At 40.0% G+C, this 13,641-nt stretch overlaps 1 protein-coding gene across 1 annotated transcript; it reads right to left on the bottom strand.

Moving 5' to 3' along the window:
- Nucleotides 1-8,572: 8,572 nt before the first annotated feature.
- LOC130727329 (secreted RxLR effector protein 161-like) lies at nt 8,573-8,902 on the bottom strand. Its single transcript, XM_057578438.1, has one exon. The coding sequence runs from the start codon at nt 8,900-8,902 to the stop codon at nt 8,573-8,575; it is 330 nt and encodes a 109-aa protein (XP_057434421.1).
- Between the last annotated feature and the right edge of the window lie 4,739 nt (nt 8,903-13,641).

Below are 13,641 nucleotides of genomic sequence, written 5' to 3'. Positions count from 1 at the left end.
GCTCTTCAGGACAAGGATTGGATTCTGGCCATGGAAGAAGAATTGAATCAATTTTCCAAGAACGATGTTTGGAGCTTAGTGAAGAAGCCTGAGAATGTCCATGTTATTGGAACGAAATGGGTATTCAGAAACAAGCTAAATGAGAAAGGAGATGTAGTCAGAAACAAGGCAAGGCTAGTTGCTCAATGCTACAGCCAGCAGGAAGGAATAGACTACACTGAAACATTTGCTCCGGTAGCAAGACTGGAGGCAATCAGACTGTTGATCTCCTTCTCAGTAAATCACAACATAGTTCTACATCAGATGGACGTAAAGAGTGCCTTCCTAAATGGTTATATCTCAGAGGAAGTCTACGTTCATCAACCCCCAGGTTTTGAAGATGAAAAGAAACCAGACCATGTGTTCAAATTGAAGAAATCACTCTACGGTCTGAAGCAAGCTCCCAGAGCATGGTATGAGAGACTTAGGTCATTCCTTCTGGAGAATGAGTTTGTAAGGGGTAAAGTAGATACAACTCTTTTTTGCAAGACTTATAAAGATGATATCTTAATTGTGCAAATTTATGTTGATGATATTATATTTGGTTCTGCTAATCAATCTCTATGCAAAGAATTTTCTGAGATGATGCAGGCTGAATTTGAGATGAGTATGATGGGAGAATTAAAGTACTTTCTGGGAATACAAGTTGATCAAACACCAGAAGGAACATATATCCATCAGAGCAAGTACACTAAAGAACTTCTGAAGAAGTTCAATATGCTGGAATCTACAGTGGCCAAGACTCCAATGCATCCTACATGCATTTTGGAGAAAGAAGATAAAAGTGGTAAAGTATGTCAGAAGCTCTATCGTGGTATGATAGGTTCACTTCTATACTTAACTGCATCTAGGCCAGACATATTATTTAGTGTTCACTTATGTGCTCGTTTCCAATCAGATCCAAGGGAAACCCACTTAACTGCTGTTAAGAGGATCCTAAGGTATCTGAAAGGCACCACTAACCTTGGCTTGATGTATAAGAAAACATCAGAGTATAAGCTTTCAGGTTATTGTGATGCTGATTATGCTGGAGATAGAACAGAGAGAAAAAGCACTTCTGGAAATTGTCAATTTCTGGGAAGCAATCTAGTCTCATGGGCAAGCAAGAGGCAATCAACCATTGCACTATCAACTGCAGAGGCAGAATATATCTCAGCAGCAATATGCAGCACACAGATGCTCTGGATGAAACATCAGCTGGAGGATTATCAGATCCTTGAGAGCAATATCCCAATTTATTGTGATAACACTGCTGCAATCTCGTTGAGCAAGAATCCTATCTTGCATTCAAGGGCAAAGCACATTGAGGTAAAGTATCACTTCATTAGAGATTATGTGCAGAAGGGCGTACTTCTTCTGAAGTTTGTTGATACTGACCATCAATGGGCAGATATCTTTACAAAGCCCTTAGCAGAGGATAGATTTAATTTTATTCTGAAAAATCTAAACATGGACTTTTGTCCAGAGTGAAGATGGATCAGAACCTCTGACTATGATACTTCTTGATCAGAAGATGTCTAGTCCAGAAGGTAACTCAATCAGAGTGTGTGTGCCCACTGGTACTGACTCTGAAGCTGAGACAACAACACGTGTGTCAGAATTTCTGATGCATAATTCCTTGTGCCCGTGTGACAGTCTGTTATGATTGTGTGTAGATATGCTTATCTCCTGTGTGTGATTGTGTATTTTACTGTTACTATCTATCTTTAATTTTCAACCGTTGATCTTAAAGTGCTTTTTGAATCAACAACGGTTATTTGATAAAACCCACTATACACACACGTTCTCGTTCACTTCCGGTTTTCACTCTCGCACTCTCTGCTTTTCAAAACCGCCTCTTTCTTGATTTCTCTCTCGATCTCTCTTCATCCTTCAAACTTCATCTTCTACCTCAAACCTTCAACCTCTTCAAAATGGTGAGACAAACCAGAAGATCTACTGCAGATGCACCTCAGTTCCCTCACATGGAAGTTGGTTTGGCAACGGGTCAAAGGGGCTCTGAGAACCCGGCACAAGAACAAGTTCAAGTTCAAGAGCAGATTGTTCCAATTGCAGAACGGGGCTGTGCCGTTCACTGCGTATTTGCTCCTGAGGAACTCCAAGTCCTAGCAGAATGGAGATTCGACCTCGACAACCTGGCTGCAAATGGGTTTGATCTTCGTCCTGAAGTCCAAGCTCAAGGTTGGGGAAACTACTTCAATCGACTTCGAGGACCGGTGTATGAGAAACTGGTAAAGGAATTCTGGAAGCACGCAGACTGCGATGATACTCAAGTGGTCTCTCACATTCTTGGCAGGAAGATCACCATCACTGAGAAGTCATTCGTGAATCTGCTAGGAGCAGAAACTGCTTATGGGTATCGGTTCCAACTGACGGAATCCAAGCTGAAACCCAGCACCAAAGACAAAGTCAACAAGGCCCTGTACACCACCTTCAAACCGGGCAAGACGAGTTACAAGGTGATGGATCTTCATCCCAAACTCAGAATATGGCACAAGATCCTGCTCAACTGCATAAATCAGAGACCGAAGGGCAGTTCTCCAGACTACATCAACTTCAACCAGAAGGCGATGTTGTTCTTCATCCAAGATCAGGAGAAGATCTGCCTTCCCTACTTTCTGTTCTCCTACTTGAAGGAATGCATCAGGAAGTCTCGCACCACCGCCTCCATCAAGTCTGCAATCAAATATATCCCTTTTGGGAGGCTGCTCTCAGACTTTCTCATTGAAAGCAACTTGGTGCAAGATTTGATCAATGCTGGTTGCACAGAGGATTTGAGCACAATTGTCAGTGATGTCTTCACTGCAAACTCCTTGAAGAAGATGGGCCTAATCCAGAAGAAGATTGCTCCTGCTCGTGAAGACACATCCTCTGAGATCAGAAGCAGAAGGATGCCTCTGAATGACTACCCTCTGTGGACACAAGCAGACCATCCTGAAGCCATCAGATGCTATGTTGAAGACCTCAGGGCTCAAGGTTTCGAAATTGACCTTGATGATTTCGTCAGCAGACTACCACCAGCTCCAGAGTTTCCTTCTCCTCCCAAGAGGAAAGCTCAGAGGAAGATGGTTCTGGACGAATCCTCTGAAGAATCTGATGTCCCTCTGGTCAAGAAGACGAAGAGAAAGCCTGATGATGGTGATGACAGTGATAGTGAGGATGGTCCTCCAAAGAAGAAGCAGAAGAAGAAAGTCAGAATCGTGGTGAAGCCTACTCGGGTGGAACCAGCTGCTGCAGTGGTCAGAAGGACTGAACCTCCTGCCAGAGTGACTCGATCATCAGCACATTCAAGTAAGCCTGCACTTGCTTCTGATGATGATTTGAATTTATTTGATGCACTTCCTATTTCTGCCTTGCTTCAACACTCCTCAAATCCCCTCACTCCTATTCCTGAATCCCAGCCAGCCGATCAAACCACCTCTCCTTCTTTCAACCTTCTCCTACTGAAGCACCCCTCTGGAATTTGCTTCAGAACCCAACCTCTAGGTCAGAAGATCCAACCTCTCTCCTTACCATTCCATACGACCCATTATCTTCTGAACCAATCGTCCAAGACCAACCTGAGCCCAACCAAACAGAACCACAACCCAGAACGTCTGATCACTCTGCTCCCAGAGCATCAGCACGTCCTGCTGCCAGAACCACGGATACAGACTCTTCAACAGCCTTCACACCTGTATCCTTCCCAATCAATGTTATTGACTCTCCTCCCTCCAATACCTCTGAATCAATTAGAAAATTCATGGAGGTTAGAAAAGAAAAGGTATCTGCCTTGGAAGAGTATTACCTTACCTGTCCAAGCCCTAGGAGATATCCTGGCCCTAGACCTGAACGTCTAGTTGACCCAGATGAACCTATCTTGGCCAATCCTATCCAAGAGGCAGACCCCTTAGTTCAACAAGCTCACCCTGTCCCTGACCAACAAGAGCCCATTCAACCAGACCCTGAACCCGCACAATCAGTGTCTAACCAATCCTCGGTTAGATCACCTCACCCTCTGGTTGAAACTTCAGACCCTCACCTTGGAACCTCTGAACCCAATGCTCCCATGATTAACATTGGTTCTCCACAAGGTGCCTCTGAAGCTCATAGCAGCAATCACCCAGCCTCTCCTGAACCCAACCTCTCCATAATTCCCTATACTCACCTTCAACCCACATCTCTCTCTGAGTGCATCAATATTTTCTATCATGAAGCTTCTTTGAGGCTCCGCAATGTGCACGGTCAGACTGATCTTAGTGAGAATGCTGAAAATGTGGCTGATGAGTGGAACAATCTGAGCACTTGGCTAGTGGCTCAAGTTCCGATTATGATGCAGCTCCTGCATGCAGAGGGCAGTCAGAGCATTGAGGCTGCAAAGCAAAGGTTTGCTAGAAGGGTGGCTCTTCATGAACTAGAACAGAGAAATAAGCTTCTTGAAGCAATTGAAGAAGCCAAGAGAAAGAAGGACCAGGCAGAAGAAGCTGCACGTCAAGCAGCAGCTCAAGCTGAACAAGCCAGACTTGAGGCAGAGCGTCTTGAAGCTGAGGCTGAGGCAGAGCGACTTGCACCAGTTGTGTTTTCTCCTTCTGCTTCCATTCCAGATCCTCAAGCTGCTCAGAATGTTCCTTCCAGTTCTACTCAGACAAGCTCATCCAGACTCGACATCATGGAACAACGTCTTGATACTCATGAATCCATGCTGATTGAGATGAAGGAAATGATGATGGAACTTCTGCGACGCACTGACAAACCTTAGTTTAGGATCTCTTCTTTTTCCTTCTTTTTATTTAATGTTATTTTATTCAAACTCTGTTTCTTTTTACTTACTTATTCTATTCTATTCGTTTGTGATTATATATGCATATCCTTATATATATTTGTGTCACATATGTTTGCAAAAATCTCGTTTTATTCATCTTTTGTGTTTACATCATACATCACTTCTCTAAAACGTCTAGAATGGAGGATCTCTCCTCATTCTTCTGCACTCCTGGCGCTGCTCTGACCTATCCTTCTCCAGACGCTCCAGTCCATGCTGGATGTTGCTGAGCCTGATCTTTAGCTCATCCCTCTCCAGAATCTCTTTTGAAGTCTTGAGCTTCTCTTCCAAACTCTCTTTCTCTTCCAGCAACTTGAGTTCAAGTCGGCTGAGTTCTTGCACCTCCTCCACGAAGGCAAGAAATTCCTTCAGGTCTCTCTCCAACTCTGGACGCAAGTCCTCTTCCAGCAGTGTCCTTGTCAGCTCCGCGATGGTAGTTGCACCCTCTGGATGCCTGATGTTCAGGAACAAGTCCTCTTCAAAGGCCTTCTTCCTCAGCTCTTCTAGTGCTACGTTGTATGATGCCATTTTTTCTTACTGAAAATTATTCGAGGTGTGAAGCTTACCTTTCTCTCCAACGCTTTTTATAGGCTTCACTTTCTCTCTGAAAGTTAATGCTCTTACAGTTTCTCGAGGTTAAGTTCTTGGTAACTGACCCTTCTATTTACTCACCTGACCGGTGGTAAACGTTCATCCCTTGCATTAACTCTTCTATTTATTTTCGCCTAACTCTGATTCTTACATCGTTTTCATTTTTTTTAAACTTAGACCTTCTCTAAGGGGGAGTACCTTGTACTTCAAGCTAAGTTTTTCACACCCCAAGCTTTTTGCTTATGACAAAAAGGGGGAGTAAACCCAGTTTTTGATTTGTAAGATGTGTTAGTGTGATTTATTTTTCTTTTGGAGATTTTAAGAGTTCCACCTTCATGACCATAGATGTGTCACTGGGCAAATACAAGGAATACATTTCACTTCTTCTGAAGTGACTCTAAGTTGACTCTGATACCCAAGACTCTGATACCTTGTCCATGACTCTGATCACTTATGCGCTCTGATTATTCGTTTTTCATCTATGTCATAAGCTTTTCACTCTGAACTCTTATATATTTTTTAGCTCAGAATCTAGACTTTACTAACGTTTTCATCAAGTATTAGATTCAGGGGGAGCTAAGCTCAGAATCAAGCAGTGACATGAATTCAGAATGAGCAAGATAAACTATTCACATCAGGATAAGTCTTATTCTATATCTCTAAACTCTGAGTGAATTCAGTTTAATGTTTAAGAATTGTTCATCAAAAATCTTAGTTTTGTCATCATCAAAAAGGGGGAGATTGTAAGATCAAGTTTTGATCTAGTAGTACAACTCTATGTTTTGATGATTACAAGTTAATCTTTTGATATGAACAATTGTGGTACTCTAACGTGTTTTTCTGAGTGTGCTATTTACAGGCTCTGACCTCAACTCAATCTCACACAAATCAGAAGCACTGTGTATAAAGGGTAACCCAAGCAACGCTTTCGCATTCACCATGTTCAGTTTGAACAGTGGAAAAGCTTCAGAAGTTCTGAAGCTATACAAACTCTGATGTGGACTCAGTCGCTAGAAGCTCTGAAGATCCAGAAGTTCTGATAACCAAGAAACACTGAAGGTTCAGATGTTCTGATGGTGTAGAAGACTCTGAAGATCCAGAAGCTGAATAGTGGAAACTCTGAAGTCCAGAAGCAAGAAACTCTGAAGGCCATGTTCTTCCCTCTGAGTTCAGAATCAGAAGATACAATGGTCAGAGGATCTGTGCTTTCCCTCTGACTCTGATCAACCGGCTTCACAAGTTCCAATATGAAGTATTCCCCTGATCAGAAGTCTCCTAGGTTAAAAGGTCAAGTCGCTATCCAAGTACAAAAGCAAGTGTACCTTCCTGACGACCTACCTAACGTTCTCAGCCACAGCAGAAGCTGGATTTTCCAGAACTGCCCTCCAACGGTAGCATTTCCCATGCAACGCTCAACCCTAATCCTTGGAGTATATATAGAGGCTGAAGATTGAAAGAAGCGGCTAGAAGAAAATAAGAAGAAGCAATACACACGCGCAAGACATATTCAAAATATTCTAAGCTTTCTTTCATCTGAAATTCATTTAGTTTACACTCAGCTTATTTAGAAGCAAAACCTTTGTAAACACCAACCTCAAACAGTTGTTTGATTTTCCTTAAGGGACCGGGTAGGTCAGTATCCTTAAGAAGAATAAGAGAGTGAATCTTAGTGGTGATTCCTTTAGGAGATCAAGGTTGATCGGATCCTAGAGAAGACTAAGAGAGTGAATCTTAGTGTGAGCTAAGTCAGTGTATTGTTAGTCACTTGTAGGTTTCAAGTGCAGTTGTAACAATTATCTGATTAGTGGATTGCCTTCATTCTAAGAAGGAAGAAATCACCTTAACGGGTGGACTGGATTAGCTTGAGGGATTTATCAAGTGAACCAGGATAAAATACTTGTGTGCTTTTCTATCTCTTATCTTTAGCACTTAAGTTCTCGAAAGATTTGTCAAAATCTTTAAGGTGGAAGTTTTGTTCTGAAAACGTTATTCAAACCCCCCCTTTCTACCGTTTTTCATACCTTCATTTGTAACCTAGTTCGTTGCAACATCACCTACGTCTGAAGGTTTTCACCCAAGAAAGAAAATCCACTATTAGTAGTTTAGGAACGCCCGGTCTTACAAGAACACTCCTTGTTCAAAACCTTACAACCTAAACACTACCTAGTGTATTTCTACTTAGTACTCCCCCTAAGTATGAGAGCCCCTCTCACTTTCTCTCAACAATCATTGCCCCAATGATTGAATCAGAAAGTATAATAAGAATGTAGAGATTTAAACTCAACGAAACACAACAACTCAATGTTTTAGTTCACAAGGAAAGCACTAGAATTTATTGCAATAAACACACAATGGATTCACAAAGTAAACCCTAAAACAATCAACAATCCGTGTAGCAGCTAGGGTTTCTTGCTCAATTAAATAGATGCTCTCAAAGACTTGGTCTTCAACAGGCTGAGCATCAACAAGTCCATGTAGAAAACTAGGAACTAATATTGAAAAGATTTTCTTCCACCAAAATAATAAAACATAACAAAAACTCCACAATTACTTGGTCCACACGAATTAACCTTACTTCTCCAAATAGATAAATTCTCCAAATCACAGAAGATATGCACAGCTTATAAAACGCATAGAATCACATCATATCTTCACAATTAATGCTTCACGTAACATACGTAAAGATCACACAACAACCCGAATCACAACATTCTACCAGATGCCTAGAACATTCGGTTGCACATCAGACAAAAACAATGTTGTTTGTCACAGCATGAAACATAACAAACTACCACAAGTATGTTAGACAGAATGCAACCAATATCAAGACAAAATACTCAACAAGAGTGAATATACATGAGTTTCATTATTATTATTCACCTTGAAATCCTCAACATCTCTCCAGAACGTTTTTTTGGCTTCTATTGTGCCAGGATGGTATCGTCATAATCATATAAGCATGCGTTTTATTAGAGCCTAAAAGAAACCAATATTCAGATCTTACTCTGCCATTTGGATCTTAATTGTTTCTTCTTCTCCGCTGGGGTTGCCACGTTAATTCATCCATCGGTTGAAATCCACAGCTATCAGCATTTGTTTCATCCAAATCAACTGTGTACAACTGCTGCTTGCAGCTATGTGTTATGCTTCTGTTATAGATAATGACACACTGCTTTTCTTCTTGCTAAACCACGAGATTAGATTGCTTCCAAGGAAAAAACAACCCTCATAAGTACTCTTTCTATCATCAGCATTGCTAGTCCAATCAGCATCATAATAACCTACCAACATTGAGTTTGGATCATGTGAATATAGAATGCCATAGTCATTGGTTCCATTAACGTACTTGATAAGCCTTTTGACTTGAACAAGATGACTAGCCTTTGGTTCAGCTTGATACCTAGCACATACACCAACAACAAATGTGATATTTGGCCTTCTTGCAGTAAGATATAGAAGGCTTCCATTCATACTTCTGTAAAGACTTTGATCAACACTGACTCCTTTCTCATCTTTTGTTAACTTGATGTGAGTAGCAGCTGGCGTTCTTTTATGACTTGCATTTTCTAACCCAAATTTCTTGACAATTCTTTTGGCGTTTTGCTTTGGGAAATAAATATGGTGTTCTCCATTTCCTTTACTTGCAACCCAAGAAAATAAGTTAGTTCAGCCACCAAACTCATCTCAAATTCAGATTTCATTTGTTCAACAAAATGTTCCACCATCTGGTTCGACATCCCACCAAACACAATGTCATCAATATAGATTGGGGCTATCATAAGATCTCGTCCTCCTTTCTTGACGAATAGAGCCTTATCTGTTCCTCCTTTGCTAGAACCATTGTTGACTAAAAATTGTTTTAGTCTTTCATACCATGCTCTAGGAGCTTGTTTCAACCGATAAAGAGCTTTCTTCAACTTGTAGACATGACCTGGAAAACTAGGATCTACAAATCATTTTGGTTGCTCCACATAAACTTCTTCATTCAGATAGCCATTCAAAAAAGCACTATTTACGTCCATCTAGTACAATCTGAACTTGAGCAAACAAGCTACTTACAAGAGCAAAGGTCTCATCAAAATCTACCCCTTCAATCTGTGTATAACCTTGAGCAACTAAGTGGGCTTTGTTTCTTGTTACAATTCCACTCTGTTGCAACCAGGATTGCGGCGGGACGGCGCTACAAACATTAGAATTCAGAAGAGTCGCCACCAATGTTTTTTAAGAGGGAAAACATTAGAAAATCCATGAATATAGTCTTTGAAACCAAAAATGGGTCCGGGAGTCTATTACGCGTAGAGAAGGTACTAGCACCCTAAGCGTCCATTTATAAATGATTACCCTAATTAACTGTGTGAAAGAAAATAGCTTTTTATTTATTCCACCCCAAGAAAATGATTTCGATAAAAAGATTAGTTTTTATTTTATTAAGAAGAAATAAAGATTACTTACAAATTTGGCTTGATGGTTGTTGATGTCAGCTCATACGTATCCCCAAAGTGCGATGGAGAATTCAAAGCCACGTAGTTCTTGGAATAAAATTTAGATTGGTTTGTGTTTTTTATTTGAAAAGATTTGATGTATTAACATGTCTTATTTGTATAGAAAAAAAATCATTTTAAGTTGGTAGGTGTTTTTTATATACATAAAAAGGGCCAATTATTAACAAATTCATCACGTTGAATATCTGAAAAGGAAATTTAGGAGATTGAATTTTGATTAATTACAGGGAAGAAACGAAAACAAGTCAATGGCAGGTAATATTTTTTTAGTATATTGTTTTTGAAGGAAAGAATCTAATCTTCCCTTTTTTAAAAAGAAACCGAATCCTTGTGCTGGGAAAGAAAAACGTAAAAAAAATAACATTCACACTGCAAAATCACCTTTAACCAGTCAAGAAAAAACATTCGCTTTCTAATATTCACATAGAAGATAGCAGAGGTGATACTCGGGTTTGAAACAAAGAAAAAAACAAATCCATTACCTTCCAGCATCCAAATAATTCACGACAGAGGAGAGGGGAAAATAATTTCCTTTCTATCACAAACAGATCAGATTAGGACAAACAGATACATCAGTTGGCAAAGGGGAAAATACAGTGCATATAAAACATGAAGCTTTGTAAATAACAAGGTATTAGTAATAACATGTTATCTAACAAAGAGGAGTCAAACATTTTCAATAACTACCTGAGGACCTTGCTATTGGAAACTCACCCTCACACTCACACTCGCACTCTTATGTTTTAGAGTTGCAGTTCAAAGATGGAACTACAACTCAGAAGTGAACACTCAGTTTTTTTTCACACTCTCTTTCTGCCTCTCTGAACATCCTCCCACCACACAAAACCCCCTCTCTATTTATAGCTGCAGGTTTAGGGTTTCTTTCTCACCACTCCTAGAATATTCTTAGGAATCATTCTTCACCCTTCTTGGAGAGGAAGAAAAGCCCATCTAGAACAATCTAGTTTATTTTTGGTATTTAATATTTATTTTCGTATTTATTTATTTAATTAATGTTATAATTCTGAAATCATTTAAATAATTACTATTAATATAATTTTGAGTGCTATTTTTTATATTAAATTGATTTTATCAAAAAGTATGACAAAATTAGGTGTTCACACACTCTCATCTGATTTGTTTTTGAAAATCCACTTAGTTCTAATAACATTCACATAATCAGGTCTAGGTACAAGTTCCCAGACTTCATTCCTCTTGAACTGCCCCAACTCTTTTTGCATAGATTGTATCCAATATTCATCAGTCAAGGATTCTTTGGGTCTATCTTGGAAATGAAGCAAGCATTTGAGACTATATCTATGGATCTTGTGGTAACACCCTCATTCAGATTTTCTATGATATTTTCCTTAGGATGCATCTTCTGAACCCTGATTGATTGTCCTTTTGAGACTGTAGTAGGTTCATCAGTAACATCTTCTGACTCAGTGGGTAACTGCATGTCCAGGACATCAAGCAAGACCTCATAGTTTTTATCTGGAATCACATCTTCATCATCTATGCACTCATTTCTTTCCTGAGGATCATAATCTACAACAACATTTACAGACTCCAACATTACTTTGGTGCGCGAGTTGTCTACTTTGTATGCTCTGTTGTTTTCTGAATAACCAAGAAATATCCCTTCATCACTTTTAGGATCTAACTTTCTTCTTTGCTCACGATCAACCAAGATGTAGCATTTGCTCCCAAAGATATGAAAGTATTTTACCGTGGGCTTCTTTCCTTTCCAGAGTTCATATTGAGTTGATGTACTCCCAGTGCGAATGGTTACACGGTTGTGGATATGACAAGCAATATTCATTGCTTCTGCAAAAAAATGATAGGGCAAATTCTTGGCATGTAGCATAACTCTAGCTGACTCTTTGAGAGTTCTATTTTTTTTCAACAACTCCATTCTGCTGAGGAGTAATAGAGGCTGAGAATTGATGTGCAATTCCTTGAGATGAGCAAAACTCTTCAAATTTGATGTTCTCAAATTCTTTACCATGATCGCTTCTAATCTTGACAATAACACTACCCTTTTCTCTTTGGTCATGAAGACACAGATCTCTGAAGGCTCCTAAAGTGTCTGACTTTTCCTTGATAAAATCCAAACCAAGTAAAGCGTGAGTAATCATCAACACAAACAAAGACATGCCTTTTACCTCCTAAGCTTTTCACTTGCATGGGACCCATAAGATCCATGTGAAGCAGCTAAAGAACCTTTGAAGTTGTCAGATGTTGAAGCTTATGGTGGGACATCTTGACTTGTTTTCCTATCTGACACTCACCACACACTTTGCCTTCCTCAATCTTCAGCTTAGGTATTCCTCTAATAGCTTCTTCAGATATGATTCTCTTCATGCTCTTGAGATTCATATGACCAAGCTTCTGGTGCCAGATCTTGACTTCATCTTCCTTTGTAATCAAACACCGAGTAGGATGAGAAACAAGTTGAGAGGTCCACTTATAAGAATTGTCTTTAGAACATGCTCCTTTCATCAACACTTCATCATTGTCATTCGTAATAACACATTCTGACTTGCTTAAGAGTACCTTTATACCTTGATCACATAATTGACCAATGTTGATCAATTTGCATATTCCCTTTATCTTGGAGAACCAGAATCAAGACTTGGAGAACATCATCAAGACTTGGAGAACCAGAATTTGACAATTTGCATATTCCCCTTATCTTCCCTTTTGCTCTGTCTCCAAAAGTAACATAGTTACTGTCATGAGGCTTCACATTTTCTAGATAGATTTTTACCTCAGTCATATGATTTGAGCATCCACTATCAAACTACAAATCTTCCCTAGCAGAAACACGTAACGAGGTGTGTGCAATAAGTTCAGTAGGCACAATTTTAGGTTTCCACTCACTATTGGCTTTAGCTTGTGTCTTGGTCTCATATGCTTTTTCTAGGCCAAGTGGCTTGGGATACCCGTACAATTTGTAGCAATATAGCCTAATATGACCAAACCTTCCACAGTGAAGACACCTCCACGTTGAATTTTGATAATTCCTCACTTGTGGATACGGATGTTGCACCCATTGTCTCGCATTGTGGTTGGACACTTGGTGTAACACCCCGATTTCGGTGGCGTCACTTTAGTAACCAAAAATAAACTTAATGCGGAAAACGTGAATATTTTTTTTCGATAATAACATAGACAAGACTAGAATAAATAAAACTCTAATGCGAAGGATAATCAGAAACTAATATACAATAACAAATACAGCGCCCGCCGTAAGTACCCAACCTCGTCACGAGTAACCTCCAGTGACGGAAAGTAAAAGAGAGTAACGCCCGTAGGCAAAAGTACAGACCAAAGTAGAGGTGAAGTGTCCGCAACACAAACCTCAAAAACGAGAATAAGTTAGCCCAATCGGCCTGAAACAAGACCTCCTAAGTCCAACCAACTCTCTGTGATTCCCGTAAAGAAACCACACAAAAAGCTATAGGTGGGAAACTACCCTGTCCCCAAAGAAATAAATGATGTTCAGAGCTAAGACTCTACTCCTATACTAATCCCATCTCGAGGAGCTCACACCAGCACTAAAACCTACATGCTAGCATGATCGTCGTCTGAATTCGAAATCCAGAACGACCTAGTCTATGTACATCATCCGTCCTCCTCTCGCTACTGCGATGCGCTCCTGTTCCAGCATCTCAACCCTAGTTCCCCCCGAAGGGTGAACCATCA

The sequence above is a fragment of the Lotus japonicus genome, unplaced genomic scaffold (assembly GCF_012489685.1).
Source record: "Lotus japonicus ecotype B-129 unplaced genomic scaffold, LjGifu_v1.2 AP022635.2".
NCBI classification, from domain to species: domain Eukaryota; kingdom Viridiplantae; phylum Streptophyta; class Magnoliopsida; order Fabales; family Fabaceae; genus Lotus; species Lotus japonicus.
The sequence above is the reverse complement of the archived record's forward strand: the minus strand, read 5'-3'. Positions and strand labels throughout refer to the sequence as shown.